Here is a 15,552-nt window from a genome sequence, read left to right as displayed (position 1 = left end):
AAATATTCTGCAATATCACAGCCATATCCTTGACTTTAAATTCCTTGGGATTGGTGTCCTTGGGTTGCAGGTGTCCTGAAGTAAATATTTTTGAAAGAACTTCCTTATTTCCAATAGTTGTGTTTATAATACCAAATACTTCACTTAAGAGGAAGTTATTTTAGCATTATCTTAGTAATAAATTAAATACCTCATAAAACTAAGAATCTGTTGTCATATCTAGTATTTCAACATTGATTTTACTAAAATTACATATTTGGAGGGACTCTGTGGAATTACAATATTTGCCTTATGTTAATAATCAGCTTATTCTCTGAGATTACAAGTTTTTCTAATCAAGCATGAACAAAGTTAGTTTGACAGAGTGGAAAATCTTCATAAATAAATGAATGGAGAGCTGTTAGATTTTCTTAACATAATCATTTAGAGTGGCATCAAAATGAATTTAAATTCAGATTGCATTTATCTGATTTATAGAACATTAATATTTCTTTGACATAATTTCTTTTCTAGTTCAGTGAACAAATGTTGTACTTAACCAATTATAAAACAAACCTTACGGAACAATGATAATATCTGCATTGCAGGTCAGCCTCCTGGCACAATGCAAAACATTTTCTTCACAGCTAAAGCTCTGGAGTTTTGGAATCTCTTTTCATCTTCTCAGTCCCTGACTTTGATGTAAGTTGTTTTTAAACAGGCAAAGCTCCAATCTGATTTCATCTTTAAGTTAGAGTTCTGTATGTTCCTTCACTCTGACATTTAACAGTCCAAAAATGCTTAATGTAAAACAGTTTTTCTCCCAGAATGTCTCCACATTGAAATACATATCCAGTAAATTAGGATACAGCTTAAAAATATTTATTTTTTCCACTTTGGCATTTAAAAATGGAATGAAACAGTTGTGATTTAGAAAGCTGAAAATAGATTTTTCAATCGGAAAAATTCTTTTTTTTCCATTGTCAATTGCCACTGTAGAAATTAAAACCTAACTTTTACTGGAATGGCAGAAATGGTGTAACTACTTCTAAGAGGTTCTTTTAGAATTTCAGACTCTCTTCCAAATACTGTATTTTTAATATTTCTTTTCATGTCTATTAGCCAAAGGTGTAGAAATATGAGAGAATAAGAAATTATATCTAATAATGAAAATTAAGGTATAAACTATGTAAGTATAGTTGAAAATTATTTCTTTCTGGTTTTGAAATGAAATTGAATTTTTATGGATACACTTGAAAAAGTGTGATGCATTTCATCTAGTGATTTTTTGGCAAAAGAGGTCATGGCATTTGACTTCTTGGCATTGCTGTGCCTGTTTAGGGACTTAGTTTTGTTAGTTAAACTCATTTCAATTTTATGTAGCCTGGCTAAGCATTCCCTTTAAGCATTTTAATAATGTCACAATGAAGAAACTAGAGATTTTGTAAATCATTCCTAAAATGAATTTGGAAACCCAAGACTGAGTTCAGGAAGGCTTCTGCATCAGTGAGGAGCTCCCTACTGACTTTTCTCCCAAAGAGGGGATTGGGCTCTGTGTGCTCTATTCTTCTGTGAGCCACATTTCTGTGAAAGGTTCTAGTGGGGTATGGTGAACAGTCTTGCACTTGAGTTCTGTAAATGTTTTAATTTCTTGCCTTCTGGCCTTATTTCCTGTGATTTTTGTTCAGGTTTAGCATCTCATACAGAGGTTAATTTGTAATATGCCGGTTGCCATCGTATGTCCTCAAGGCCAAAGTTAATAGGATTGAAGAAGGGATTGTACAGTCAAATCCTAACAGTGTATTGCTGAAGTTAATGAGGTTTCATTGTCTGCAACATGGATTTTCAATTTAGGGGAGAGACTATCCCAACTCTTGCTGTAATCTGAGATAATGTGGGCACTGGAACTGGCACTTGGCATCTGTAGGTCAGGCACTGTGAGACAGGGGTCTTTAACTCCCCACTCACCTCCTGTTTTGGTTATATCTGTGCCTTTTTAAGGCTGGTTTTGAGGATTAACCAAGAGAATCATAGTGTAGCTTGGCAAAAAAATTACATAAACCTCATTAATTTTGCATAACAACTACAGTAGTTAAGACTTTAAAGCCCAGATTTTTCCTTTCCCTAGAACTATTTCTTGTTTTGAAATGTGATGATGTGTTTCAAGAACCACTAATTAGCACTTCCCCTTGAAAATTCACATGGGTTTATTCTAAGAACTTTTACCTTCATACTAAAGTGTAGAGTCTTTAAATTATTAACTCCATAAATCATGTCAGTGTTCCTACATAACTGCTTGATTTTATCCTTAAATAATCCACAGTTTATTTTTAAACACTAGGATTAGAGATCTTACTCCTCTAAAGTTAGAGAGATGTGAGTAGACGGATATGGCATGGTACAGCAGGGGGTTACAATACAGATTTTGAATTCTTGTTTGAATTCTTGCACTGTGTGCTGGACCTGCAGCAGTGCCCAGGGGCAGCAGTCAGAACCAGAGCACAAATCCTATGGGAGGATGGCCAGAGCTCTCTTCTGAACAGCTTTCCATCTCATGTCAGGCAAAGCTCATCAAGTCATTTCAATTCACAGAAGGGGTGAAGGAAAAGAGAAGTAAAGAATGCAGCTGACCACATACTTCAGCTAGGCACTCAGCTGGGTTTCCTGAAGCATATAATCTCTCATTTACTTTATTTTTAGTATTTTATCTTTTTTTGCCCCTAACCAAGCAGTTATTATTTGAATGATTTGTCATTTGAATGATCCAGCTGAAGTCTGTCCTTTGGGAAAGAGGAAAGTAGCCTGCTGTACAAATTAGTTGGGGCAGGAGTCAAGGGAGCAGCATACAATAGCAGGAACATTTGGAAAACTTCTTATCACTTTGATTAGCAGCAAAGATTCATGCAGCACAAAGGAAATAGCCAGCAACTGTTTTGGTCTCTTTCAGGTATTCTAAGTAGGATTAGACAACTTGTTGACACCACATATCGTTTTTAAGTGAATGTAGGTGGTAATGCATTTTTTATTTAGTTAAAGGAACAATATGATGCCTAGGACATTTATTTATAATTTGAGTGGGTTTAGAACCTCAATATTTGCTCAGTGATCTAAGCTAAATGAAGGTAACAGCCCTCCTGTGTGGGCTGTCAGCCCTCTGCACAGGGGCAATAAATACAGCTCTCATGGGGCTAGCAAGACCCACAGCTGAGCAGGAGATGGGAACTGTGGCTCTCTGCTAAGCCCACTCTATAAACAGAGAGGGCACTGAGATGTTTTTCACTTCTTTCTTGCCAGAAGGATGACTCAAAATCAAAATGTAAATATTTAGTCATGGTCTGGCTCATGGTCTGCCCAAGGCAGCATCATAATGGGCTCGTCAAAAACATTGTTCTAATTGTTTTAATTACTCTAAACAAAAACATAAACCAATATTTTCTACTTACACTCCTACTATAGTAAAATATATATGTTTATTTCCCCTGCTGATGCTGAGAAGTCATAGAGAAGCAGGAGTGCTGACAAGTAGGGGGAGTTTTGGGTATTCCTGACATTGAAGTCTCTGTATCTGAATGACATTGCTGAAAGGTAGTGGCCTTTCATGCATTTCTGTATTAAATTTAAAATACCAGACAGGTTACAAAGGTGCTTGGAGGCAAAAAAAAGGACTTTTATTACTCTATAAAAAGCTTATGCCTCATACTGATCTGTGTGGTTGTTTTACATGCAACATTGTATAATGGCTAATAATATAATGATGGGATAAAAAGTGGGACAGATGTTTCCTCTGTGTTTCACTGGGTATGTGTTTTAGTAACTAATAAATGGTGAAAAACAACTATCCCCATTTTTTTTTATAACTGGGTTGGTTTTTTTTTCAGAAAATTAATCAAGTTTTGTCTTTGTTATGTCATAAATCATATTTTAGTCCATCTTGTAAACAGAGATAAAATTGCCTTCCCAACATATTCCCTGTTTTCCTGTGTAATTAACACCTCATTCACAGTTGTGTCTGCCAGTCAAAGCCCTGTCTTCTTCATCCTGACACTTCCTTGATACTTTGTTTAGACTGCTGTGACTTTAAGTGTCATCCTCAGGATACTTTAGATAAGTTCAAACAGGAAAAGGAAGGTGCTTCAAGAAGTCAACACTGTAGATCATTATAACTCGGAGGGACTATTTTAAAAGTATGGAGTAATTTATCTTTGTTTATTACATTATTACCTCTCAGTCTGTTTTTCCTTCTTTCTAAGGGAAGTTTATTGTTGGTTGGATTTTTTTTTTCAAGTCAGGAAATATCAGTTTCCACCTGTATTTCCGGAGTAGAGATGAGTCCAAGAGTACAGATGTAGCTCTGCAGCCTCCTGTGCTTGTGCATGTGTGCCCTGGCAGGCCAGGCAAGCTCCTCAGCTGCTGGGTGAGCAGCATCAGTGAGCTGACCAAAGCCAAAACCTGCCCCACCTGCAGTTCTCCTGCTCCACCAAAGCCAAAACCTGCTGGCTGAGCTGCCAGCCTAGCTGGTCCTGGGGCTGCAGGGTCAGTGTTGCCAGCACAGAAGAGGATGTGCTGGGGGTGGGTAGTGAGGGCCAGCAGAGCCTTGAGCCCAGCCTAGGCACCTAGGACTGTATTCTGGCTCTAAAAATTTACCCTTAGCTGCCCCAGTTAGAGCTCTGCATGTGCAAGTACTGGTGGGATTAAACAGCTCAGCACATGACACATGTCTCAGCTAGTTAAGACCCAGGAATTTGGCACTCCAAAAATGCTGAGGTGGTTTTGTTTCACTCTGACTGGCTGAGGATGATGATAAAACCATGGTGGCAGTGTACATGTTGTGTGGCACAACGCAATGGCTGAAACACATCCACACAATCTTGGTTCTGTTTCTTCTTCTGCTTGAAGGGCTTGAGATACCTACCACTGCCAGGAGAGTCCCTGGCTTCTGGGCAAGAGGTTGCCCTGGAGAGCTGCAGGGTGGGAGGGAGAGGGATTTTCCACCCTTGCTGACATCCCCTCGACACAGATCAAGATTAATGAAATGCACAGCATGAGAGTGCTTTCCTACAGATCAAGGCTCTCACCTGGAAATAGCAAAACTGGATTTCTTTCTCTTCCTGAGAATACTGCTGCAGCCTATGTGACACTGTTATTTAAGAAACTGCAGAAGCAGACTTAGTAGTAAGGAGCAGAGATTACTGAAATATGCCTATGTGTTAATTGTGAACCATCAGCCAGAATTTTATTTTTTTCACTTTTTAAGCCAAGTTTTCACCAGGACACTCCCCCTAATGCTTAACATTAATTTACGTTTTCCAAATGCAAGGGAAAAGTTTACTCTTAATGGATATAACATTTTTTTTCTTTGCCATTTGCACTTGGATATTAGTTGTTCTCAGCTGTTGTTTCTAAAAAATGTGCATCAGATTTCAGCTTGGCAATAAAGATGTTAATTCCTGCAAATTACTTCCATTTTTATGTTGATCTTCCTATAAAAAAGCATATGTGAAAACAGTTGTTCAAGCAAACTCTGTACTAAAAAATGTAATAGTTACATATGCATGTGTTTTTTAGGAACTGAGTGCAAAGTCTCCCTTAAGTAGACTTTTATGAACTTTATGTTTTAATGCAAATGATTTTGCTTGTGCATTATATATATACAGATGGTAGTAATTGCACAAAGAAGGTGAGTTGTGTTTGCAAATAAATCTCTGGCTTTTGTGCTCATTATCACATCCCAGAGAAGAAGATATGTGTGTTTGTTAATTGGGTTATGTAGCACATACGTACTCACTGTGCTGCAGCGCAGTTTTACATCCCAAGCTCCAGTGTATTCATACAAATGTGATTTCCTTATGCCTCCTCAAGGTACTTTGTTAATAACCCTATCAATGCACTCATATTTGAGACAAAGCTTTAAAATGTGACATTGTTACTGGGATGGAGATACAAATATAGTTTGTTATAACTATTAAAAACAATCCTAGAAATACTCATATAGTATTGCAGTGACTGATAGAGAGTATTCATTTTGGATGGATTTTGTTGTTGTTGTTTTTGGGGTTTTTTTTTTTGGTTAATATATAAGGCAACAAATCTTTTCTTAAAATTCTTATTTCAAATCAGTCCCTACCCACAGCATTTATAAATGTCTGTTGTAATTTTTTTGTTTCCAGGGCAGACGAGGCAAACCAGGCCTTCCAGGAAAACCAGGGCCACCAGGACCTCCTGTGAGTAACTAATGAGGGGAATGGGAAATTTTCACTCTTCCTTGGACTTTGTTAACTCTTTTATAGCAGGTTACTGGATCATAATTATAGTTTAAATTAATTGATCTGTGTGTACTCTGCTGTATCAAACACCTACTACTGGTAGCCTGTTGTTGCAGCATTAATAAAAGGACTGGGTCCACAAGTAGGAGGGACTACACAGGAGGGAAAGAACAAGATGGAAACTTCAGCAGAGAAAGCAGAAATGGGCATTTCAAAGAAAGACTGGCCATGTATGCTAGCTGTGAATACTGTGCTTTCATTCCCTTTGCAAAATGCATGATGCTCTGTAAAAGGGATAATTTCTGTCTCAGAGGGGTAATTTGAAAGATGAAGGACTGTGTGAAGCATGTGCCAACTGTCTGAATGATGGGGAGGATTATACCCAGCACTGGAATGAGCACTCAGCTGTAGTTCAAATGAGTTGACTGAAGAATTAAAAAGATTAAGAAATACATGACTTTATGAAAGGATTTGTAATATGGAGAACTAAAGGGTTTAGCTCAGATCTAAGAGGTTTGGGATTTTCTTTTTCTTCTCTATTTTTTTTTTTTTTTGAAAGAGAAAGGATTTAAAATTCAAGTCAGGCATGAATGTATACTAGTCTTTAATGAAAGCAGCCCTTTTTGTTAGGGGAAGACTTGATCATATTTGTAAAATTCTCTGTACATTGTATTGTAAAAATGCTGTCATGCACAAATGCAAAACAGCTATTTGTGGATTAAGTAAACTTCTGCTGCTTTACATTCTTAATATAAAACAAAAAACATTATAATTCCTTCTTTTACTTACCTGGATAAAGGCTAGTGGTTTATGTATCTGAACATTTGATTCAAATGTTTCAACCTGGTCTTATATGTAGAGCAGAGAATAATGCACTGCTGCATGGGATACAATGACTAAAATGAAACAGATGTCATCTACCCTCATCCAAAACAAAAACTGCATACATTTCATAAATAATTTTTTCTTGCAAAATGTGTTCAGAAAGAGGTGTTTATGATGGAATTCGTTTATCCTGCATAAAACCAGTTTAAAATCCCTCCCTTTCACTCTTTCCGCCGGCATACAGTCATATTGAAGCCTTGCTTGTTTGAGTCCTTTGCACAGTGCTAATGCTGAAATGGTATTGCAGATTGCAGGAGGCCAAACAGAGGGAAGGACTGATGCAGAATCTTTCTTAATACAAGTGCCAAATATAACCTTTAAAGGATAAAAAAGCAAACCATAGCAGAGGTCAATGTTAGACCTAATCTACTTAGCATTTTGTGAGCTAGTGAAAAGCTGTTTCTGCGTTACGGATTTCTGCCATCCTAGATTTGCTGGCAGGTCAGGCTTGTGAAGATGTATGATCCTTGACAGATATACCAGAAATCTTGAGAGGAAGCTAAATTGCACTTCTATTACTGAGATGTAGCTCAGATTTTCTTACAGCAAGTGGAAAGCTCAACTTTGTGAGCATGGCAACATCACTACAAGGAGCTCTGTGTTGGGTACTGTAGCCTAGGACTACATACAGAGAAGCATTCCTTAAACAGCCATGGCCTAAATATTGGTTTGAAGTATTTGTTTCTGATATAACTCTCTTGATGAACTCCTTGCTTTGAATACAGCCATACCACCATCTTGTGTTCCTCTTCCAAGGCTGGGAAGATAACACATAGAAAAGGCATACTCTAAAAGCAGTAATGCCTGCTAACATGCATTGGCAGGATCCCCATACTTCAAGTGCCACAGCTTGTATGCACCAAAAAAACTTCAACAGGATCCATCATTCCCCCTCTCTTTCTCAAGGCTCAAACTATATTCAGTTTTGCTGTGCTTCCAGGTGCCCTTCTCTCCCAACAGTAAGTAGATTCTCCATGCACATGGATGCATGGTTAGCCCTTTCTTTGGCTTTCCCAAAGTGCAACAGAGCACTCACACCTGCAGGGTGCTTGCTGTCATAACTTTGGCCTACACAGCACAGAGTGCTTAAAAGATTGGCTGAATATGTAAAAATTAGACTCTCCAGCATAAAAAAAAAAGGGTTTTGGCTGGCGTTCAAAAATATAGGAAATTTGTTTTTGAGAAAAAGGAGATTCAGTCATTAATTGTTAGGGTAGCTACAGCATGAAGTGTGTGTTTGAAATCAATAAGTTTACCTAATTTATTTATCAGTTTATGCCATGATGTTAGGTATTTCATTTATATATTAGAACAGTCAAAAAAAACCCACAAAAATTGTGATAAGAAAATACAATACTCAGGGTATTTATTATAAAGGACAGTCCTAATAACAATGTGCACATACAGGGATTTGTGGGAAAAGATTGTGGTAAAATTAAAGAAAACTGGAAAGCTGCAAAAATTGCAATCAGCATACATGCTGTGCTTTCATGTGACAGGAGTGTAAAAGCACCTGCTAACAGTCAAAAATCTACTTGTAGCATGGCAGCATTTTTGACTTTTCTAACCTTCTGCCAATATCTCATTTTTTTTTCTTTTTTTTTCCCTAACCTAATTTCTGGGGACTTTTTTCAGTAAAATTAATGCTTGGTGTAAGTTTCCAATCCCTTAACATCATCTGCATGGCTTTGGTTAAAAACTATCACTGTCAGAAACATAGATTGATTGGCATCTAGTAATGAAACTGTTCAGTTAAAGTGGGACTTCCTATGAAATTTCTTCCCGATATAATTTCTTTTGTGTAATTTTTTCCTTATCCTTTCTTTTATGTTATTTTTTTTCTCTTTGGAACAAGTCCTGTGCCCATAAAAAGGCAAGGAGTCAATGAGGAATTTTATTGATCAGCTATAAAAAATATTTTTGTAAACTTATGGAATATATTCCTCCTTTGTATTAGTTTAAAGTCCATTACATATTATAGACTTCTAAGGTGTTCTTTGATTCCCTACTGGTTCAGAATTGGTAGTATGCATCCTTGATGTCTGCTGTTGGTTTTGATTACTGTCCTGTTATTTCAGTACAGGAGAGCCCAGATATGAGCTCACAGCGTCTCAATACAGCAGGTAGCAATTTCTGCTGAATACAAGAATCCAAGTGGAGCAGCAGCTCCCTCTAGTGCTTTTTGACCTTTTCTCCACTTTAAAGGCTCCTGGATAGCAGTGAAAATCTTCTGTTAAACACACTATTCACTTTGCCCTCACAAGCATTCTGAAAATTGTGATTGTAAAATCAATATCTCTGTACCCTTCAAATGTATTTTATGTATTTGCCTACTTCCATTTTTCTTCTAAAGTCTTCTGAAAGAGAGACTGTCACATGCTGTTACCGTGCTCAGCATGGCTCTCCACTGAAATTGAAATGCAGATTTTATGAAACAAAAGAATTACTATGATAATAGGATGCTTTAAGGTTGTAAGAACAGTATTTTGATCTGAGTGCAGAACTGAGCTGGTTGCTTTCTTCTTCCATAGCTGCTAACTAAAATTCCATAGGATTCAGCAACACAGGATGGGGTCCCTGATGTCTGTCACTGTTGAGGTTGGGGGTTTATTGATTATTTATTTTTGCCTTGACATGAATCATCAGGTATAGCTATTTATATAGATGGGCTAGAGAACAGACAATAGGAGTTTTACTCATTTCTCTATTGAGAGTTAACTTTATCTTTCCTAATTTTCTCTGTCTCTACTGGAACTCTTATGACTGGAGTAATTCCATTTCTTAATAAGCTTCCATTTTAGTGGATTAACTTGTTTTTAAAATCAAGAGTGATAAGCTAGAGTTGTGCTACAGACTTGCACCAGTATAAAAAAAAATTATTTGAGATGAGTCTGACTTCTGCCCAATTAATCTTTAGCAGAAGTGAAATGTTATCAGTGCTGGCTTGTAAAGGTTAGAAACATGAGGGCTGCCTGTTCTGGGCAAACACAATCTTGTCCAGTGTTGCTACCCGTGGCAGAGGTGGGAAAGCAACCTAGGTTGTGTTAAATCACTGGCTAGGAAACTGTAATTACAATTATTCATTCCCTTAAACTGATACTTCCAAAGCTAAGCTATTGTTTTCAACCGATAGATATAATTGATTCATTTCACATTGCTATAGCTTTTGAAGCTCATCATTCAGGTTATCATTTACCTTTGCAAGAGGCTGAACTTCATATTTTTTATCAATATGTTTACTTGTAAGATGAGCTTTGTGTTACTCCCTAAAGTTTTAAATTAAAACAGGGTTTAATTTTTGTCTGCATTGCATGTGATGCAGTAGAGGAGTTCACTTGAACTTCTCCATTTAATTACATGCACTTTTGTTGCTGTGATTCAATACATATGTCAGTGCCCCCAAACTAGTTATCTTAAGTAGCCAGCAGTTCACCTTGGAAATTTCATTTCCTCTGCCTCAGGAAATACTGTCATTCCTCTACCAATATTTTGGGAGTGAGTGAATGTTATCACTTAATTAAAATAAAGAAGAAATCAAAGCAATGATAAGTGAAAATTGTCAGTAGCATTTCTGGTTCTCCTGGACTTTCAGCTGCTTCTTAGAAGAATATTGGAAACACTTCCATTTTAGTATGGGAAAGGCTGGCAAAGGTTGGTCATATTGCTTGTTTCTATGCATAAAGTTTTTTTTATCCATATCAAAATGTAATTTCTTTCTTATGTCCTATTGTGAGAGACACCATGTTTTCATCATTCTTTCCATTTGCTCTTTGGGATAGTTATGCAATATTGTACATCTGCCCTGATGAGTTTCATGAGGTTTTGCATTAAAATAAACAGAAAAACTGGGTCTTATTTTAATGGGCAGACACCAAAGTGAAATACAGGGATAAAGTAACTGCACTGAGTCACTTGCAGACTGTGTTCTCTGAAATGGCCTATTTTTGAGATGCAACCAATGCAATTTCCTTGTTATCCATTTTATGCATGGACTGTGAGATTGGGTAGATTTTTTCAACAGTCTCATCTTTACAGAAATGCAGGTGAACTATAAAAGTTAAGGGAGGAAAATATGTTGTAAACCTCAGTAATTTCACAGTTTGGAGCTATTTCCCTTTAAGCACCTGTGTTTCTATTCCTGCCTTGTCTGTAGAAATAACATCTGAAACCTGTTTGCAATTTTGGGAAACAATCAGGACACATTTTCAGTTCTTTTCTTATTCATACAACTCTACTCTGTGTGCTTCGCTTTTCTCAATTACACAACTTGATATTAGAAAAAAAGGAAATCCTGCTCAAGTGAGCTTCAAAGTGGCAGATGTGCAAAATTCTCATTCTAAAGCTAGAAACTTCTGGTAGAATAATTCTTCAACTGTTGTTAATTTCATTGCTTCTCCACGTTCAAACCAATGCTGCTGGGGTTTTTTAGTCTGTAGATACTTCAGAGTAGACTGTGCAACTATATTAGTGTAGTGAAACTGTGGAAGAAAAGAGACTGGGATTTGGGAAAAAGTCTTGAATAAAAATATATTCTGTTGTTGTACACTTGTTTTACTAGTTTTTTATTATAGAAAAAATCTAGAAATATAAAATTATTAAATTTATATCAATTTTTGGAAAACAGAAATACTAAACTGGTAATGCAAAGGCTGTGGCATAGTCAAGAATGCAACCCCAATGCCTAAAGTTCTCCTTGACTATCTTAGTCATGAGACAATCTGTGAATTTTTGAGGATATACTTGTTTTTCATAACTGTGCCAATGTACTTTTCGTCCTGTCAAAAATTATTTATTTATGTACAAATAATATCTGAGAGTTTGGGGTTGATGGCAGCATTCATTTCTTCCTGGGTTCTTCCTGGGTGTGGCTGCAGCAGTTTGAGTTGTGGAAAAACTGTAAAAGAAGCATGATACATGATGTCAAATGCAAAGGGAGAGTAAGTTCTTATTTTTGACTCTTTGCAGGATTTCAGATTTCTCCAGGAATCCTGGGTTAAAGGATTCAGTACAGCAGGTTTACAGCGTTGATGTTGAGATGTCTAGGCAGTGCCATTATGCTTCAGTCCCAGTTCTGAATTGCCAGCTTTATTATGGATAGCAAAGTAAAAATTCTGTCCTTAACATCAGAAATCAGAGTGGAGTGAGATCTTAGTGAAGACATCACGACCAAATTGATCTTAATTTTAACATAAATTTGAAGTGACAATTCACTTCAAACTAACAGGAAGACACTTTTGTCTCTTCCAGTTTAGGGAAGAAAGAGGGAATGAAACACCTGAGATGTTTCAAGTGGCCTCCAAGTTTTCCTAGTACCCACACTAAAACAAAAGATGCAGAGGATAAATTGTAATTATAAAAAGCCCCAGAGGAGGAGAGTTGCTTTTGCACCCTGTCTGTTTTACATCCAGGTCAATCAGGCTAAATTACTTACTTGATATTTTGTAATCTTATAAATACAGTCAAATGTTTCTTACAGCCATCATGAGTGGTTGTTGTTCATATTGCTTTATGTGAAAGCTTCAACTCAAAGAGAATAGCTACACTAACTTGTAAATTTAATTGAGGCCTAAGAACTGATGGTACTTTCTGTGTTCTGCTCCATCTATCAAACTTAAAAATCTCATTGAGGGCATGCTTTTTGGCAGAATATGCCTAAAAATGGGCAGGTTTAATGTCCAAAAATGCTTTTTCCCGAGCACATTTTTCAGTGTTTCTGTCCTAAATGTTAATTTGATCAGGAAGTTCCTTTTACAGTGTTTAATTTCTTGATGAAACATGTGTTTAAGTAAAAATTTGCAATGCTAATAAAACTAGAGACTTAATATTCCGGAGAATTCTCACTTTCCTCAATTTCACTTGCTGTACTCCCAGGTTAAACTCCTAGCTGTTCACTCACACTAGGAGCTGCTTTACATCAAAACTTGTGCTTCGAGTTAGTGGAGAAGAGCTTTAAAATGCTGCAGAACAAGAATATTGTTCATACCAGAAGGAACTTGTATTAAAATTTATATGGATTTAATTGCTGCCAGGTCTGACTGACCAGTTCACTTGAAAATAAGTTGCTGGTTTTCAAAATTCAGAGATTTAAAAACTAACTTTCTTCTTCCTCTGTGCCAGAAAAAAGAAATAATGAAGTTACAGAAGATAATTTACTGTACACCCCCCCCCCCCAAAAAAAAAAAAACCAACAACTTTTACATCTCCACTGCTTTTTAAAAAAAGATAAGCAAACAAACATAAAATTTGTTAAATTAAAATGACCTTCTGATGCATATTTTTTCCATATAGGGCCCATCTGGACTAAAAGGAATCCTGGATTCATTGAACAAGCATTATAATGAGGTATGGAGATTTGATTTGGTGTCTGTGTGGGTTTATGACTAAGTAGTATCTAAGGGAGAAATGATGAAAGTTTTGGTTCCTCATTCCAAACCACTTTCCAAACCTAATTTCAAATTAATTCAAAAGGTAGTTTCTTTCCGGTTCCCTTTCTGCATCCCTCTACAAGTTTCAGTCCACACTCCAGTCACATTCCTGCCTTGTCATCTATCCTGCTGCCATGTGTCTTGCCTCCCATCCATCTTCTGATTGCCTGGTTTTGACTGGTGAAACTCAGAAAGGAAATGTGGGGACCACCTGGCTGTTAGTGTGATGCACCAGCTCCCCATTTCTAAACTTATTTGCTTTAAACTGAATTTGACATTTCTTTCTTGACCAACTCTACCATGATTCTAAAAGTAAAATAGAAAGACAAGGAGGCATAATTTAAAAGATATCTGCCAGCAGTCCATGAGAATTGTCCTTATGTTTGTATTACAGACTAATAAAAATACTGTGTCAATTATAAAACCACCTGCAGCAAAAAGAAATTAAAAGACTAAAAATGTTAAAATTGCATAGGATTGTGTTCACCTTGACAAAGCTTTTACATTCCTATTTCAGGTATTTCAAGTCATTTAAGCTGTGGTAGTGTCTGCCATTGTATGAGAATGGAGAAGTTCGCTTAATTGATTTGGGAGTATGCAACCTCTCTGATCAGAAAACCATTTTGTTCAAAAATTCAAGATGCACTATTCCAGCATTATTTCCCCAGTACAGTGGTTAATGTGTGTATCACAACTTAAGTCATGCAGGTCAAGCCTGGAGGGAATGAATTTATTTTAATATTAGAATGCATTAACTATACATGAATAGAATGCACATGTATTCAGGGTACTTTTCTTATTTAGCATTCCTAGATGAGTGCTAAAATCTTTCCTTGAACAGGGATTCTGGAGTTAAATTCATGTCAAACATACCTTTCCAGCTGCTTTTATCACTAAAGTGATTTCTTTGATATTAATTATAATATTTAATCCATCCCAAATCAGTATATCACCTTAGAAGCATGTATTAGGAGTTAAGCATAGAGCATTTTTTATGCCTAGAGACTTAGTTTCTGTATTGATCTCCTGTTTCATGTACATGCATTGAAGTTTTACATATTTTGGCTTTCACGTTTGGTTTCCTTACCAGATTCTTTTTCCTGCCAAAAAGCTTTCACTGATACCAGCAATGTTTTCTCTATTGGTACCATATTTTTTGTAACTCATTCCCCACCTCTGCCTTATCAATCTCTTTAATCGTGATAGTCTCTTTAAGGTTACTTCTGCAAGAGGAAATACAAACAGTGATGATCTCCAGGAAATGACACACCTCTGTCTCCAAAAGTTGTGTTTCTTATAACTATAATGCTCTAAGTAATCTGAAGGTGGATAATATTTCCTAACTAACAATCTTCTGGAAAAAATGTAGACCAGATGGTATGTGTCTATAAATTAATTATCTTTTACATCCTGGATAACTTATCAACTTTCTTCTTACTTCAGCTGTCTAGTTTGAAGATTTTAATGACTCTGTCTTAAGCAATTAACTGTTCAACAAGGAAATGCTGTTTGATTCCAGATGAAAGAGGAGTTGATTTTGTGATTCAAGTAGAAGGTTCTAAATATACAAACTTCTAGTTAAAGTTGACTCTTACAGTCAGCTTAAGTCTACAACAACAAACCTATTAATTCCTATACATTTTAGGATGGGATTGAGATAATCCCACTAAGGACAAGACAAAGAGGTCTTCAAAGAAAAAACAGCTTCTCTGCTTTCCTATTGATGCACTTAGGCAGATGTATGCACCAGTAACTTGTTTTTTCTCCATGCTGTTACATATTGTGACAGAAGCCGATTTTGTCCACAGCACCTTGGAGACATCAAGCAGTCTTTCACATTCCAGTATTGAATTTGCAGTGTGCCTCAGTTATCATTAGTGAAATGATATTTGAGTGATACTCTGAGGTTTTTGAGGTTCCCTACAGCACAGGGAATGGTGGTGTCATCTTCCATCATTTTATCCAAGTTTTCAAGGATGTCACAAGGTATTCTTTCGGTT

The 15,552-nt window shown here is 36.6% G+C and overlaps 1 protein-coding gene across 1 annotated transcript in view; it reads left to right on the top strand.

Annotated features, from left to right (window-relative positions):
- The window catches only part of COL19A1 (collagen type XIX alpha 1 chain), a 172,939-nt gene that overhangs the window by 112,049 nt on the left and 45,338 nt on the right, over positions 1-15,552 (top strand). The window contains exons 16-17 of the mRNA XM_058801774.1: positions 6,147-6,200; positions 13,416-13,469. Coding sequence (XP_058657757.1) covers positions 6,147-6,200; positions 13,416-13,469 — 108 coding nt within the window. The remainder of the gene's footprint in view (positions 1-6,146; positions 6,201-13,415; positions 13,470-15,552) is intronic.

The sequence above is a fragment of the Ammospiza caudacuta genome, chromosome 3 (assembly GCF_027887145.1).
Source record: "Ammospiza caudacuta isolate bAmmCau1 chromosome 3, bAmmCau1.pri, whole genome shotgun sequence".
NCBI lineage: Eukaryota > Metazoa > Chordata > Aves > Passeriformes > Passerellidae > Ammospiza > Ammospiza caudacuta.
Note: the sequence above shows the minus strand (reverse complement) of the source record. Positions and strands in the feature narration are given on the sequence as shown.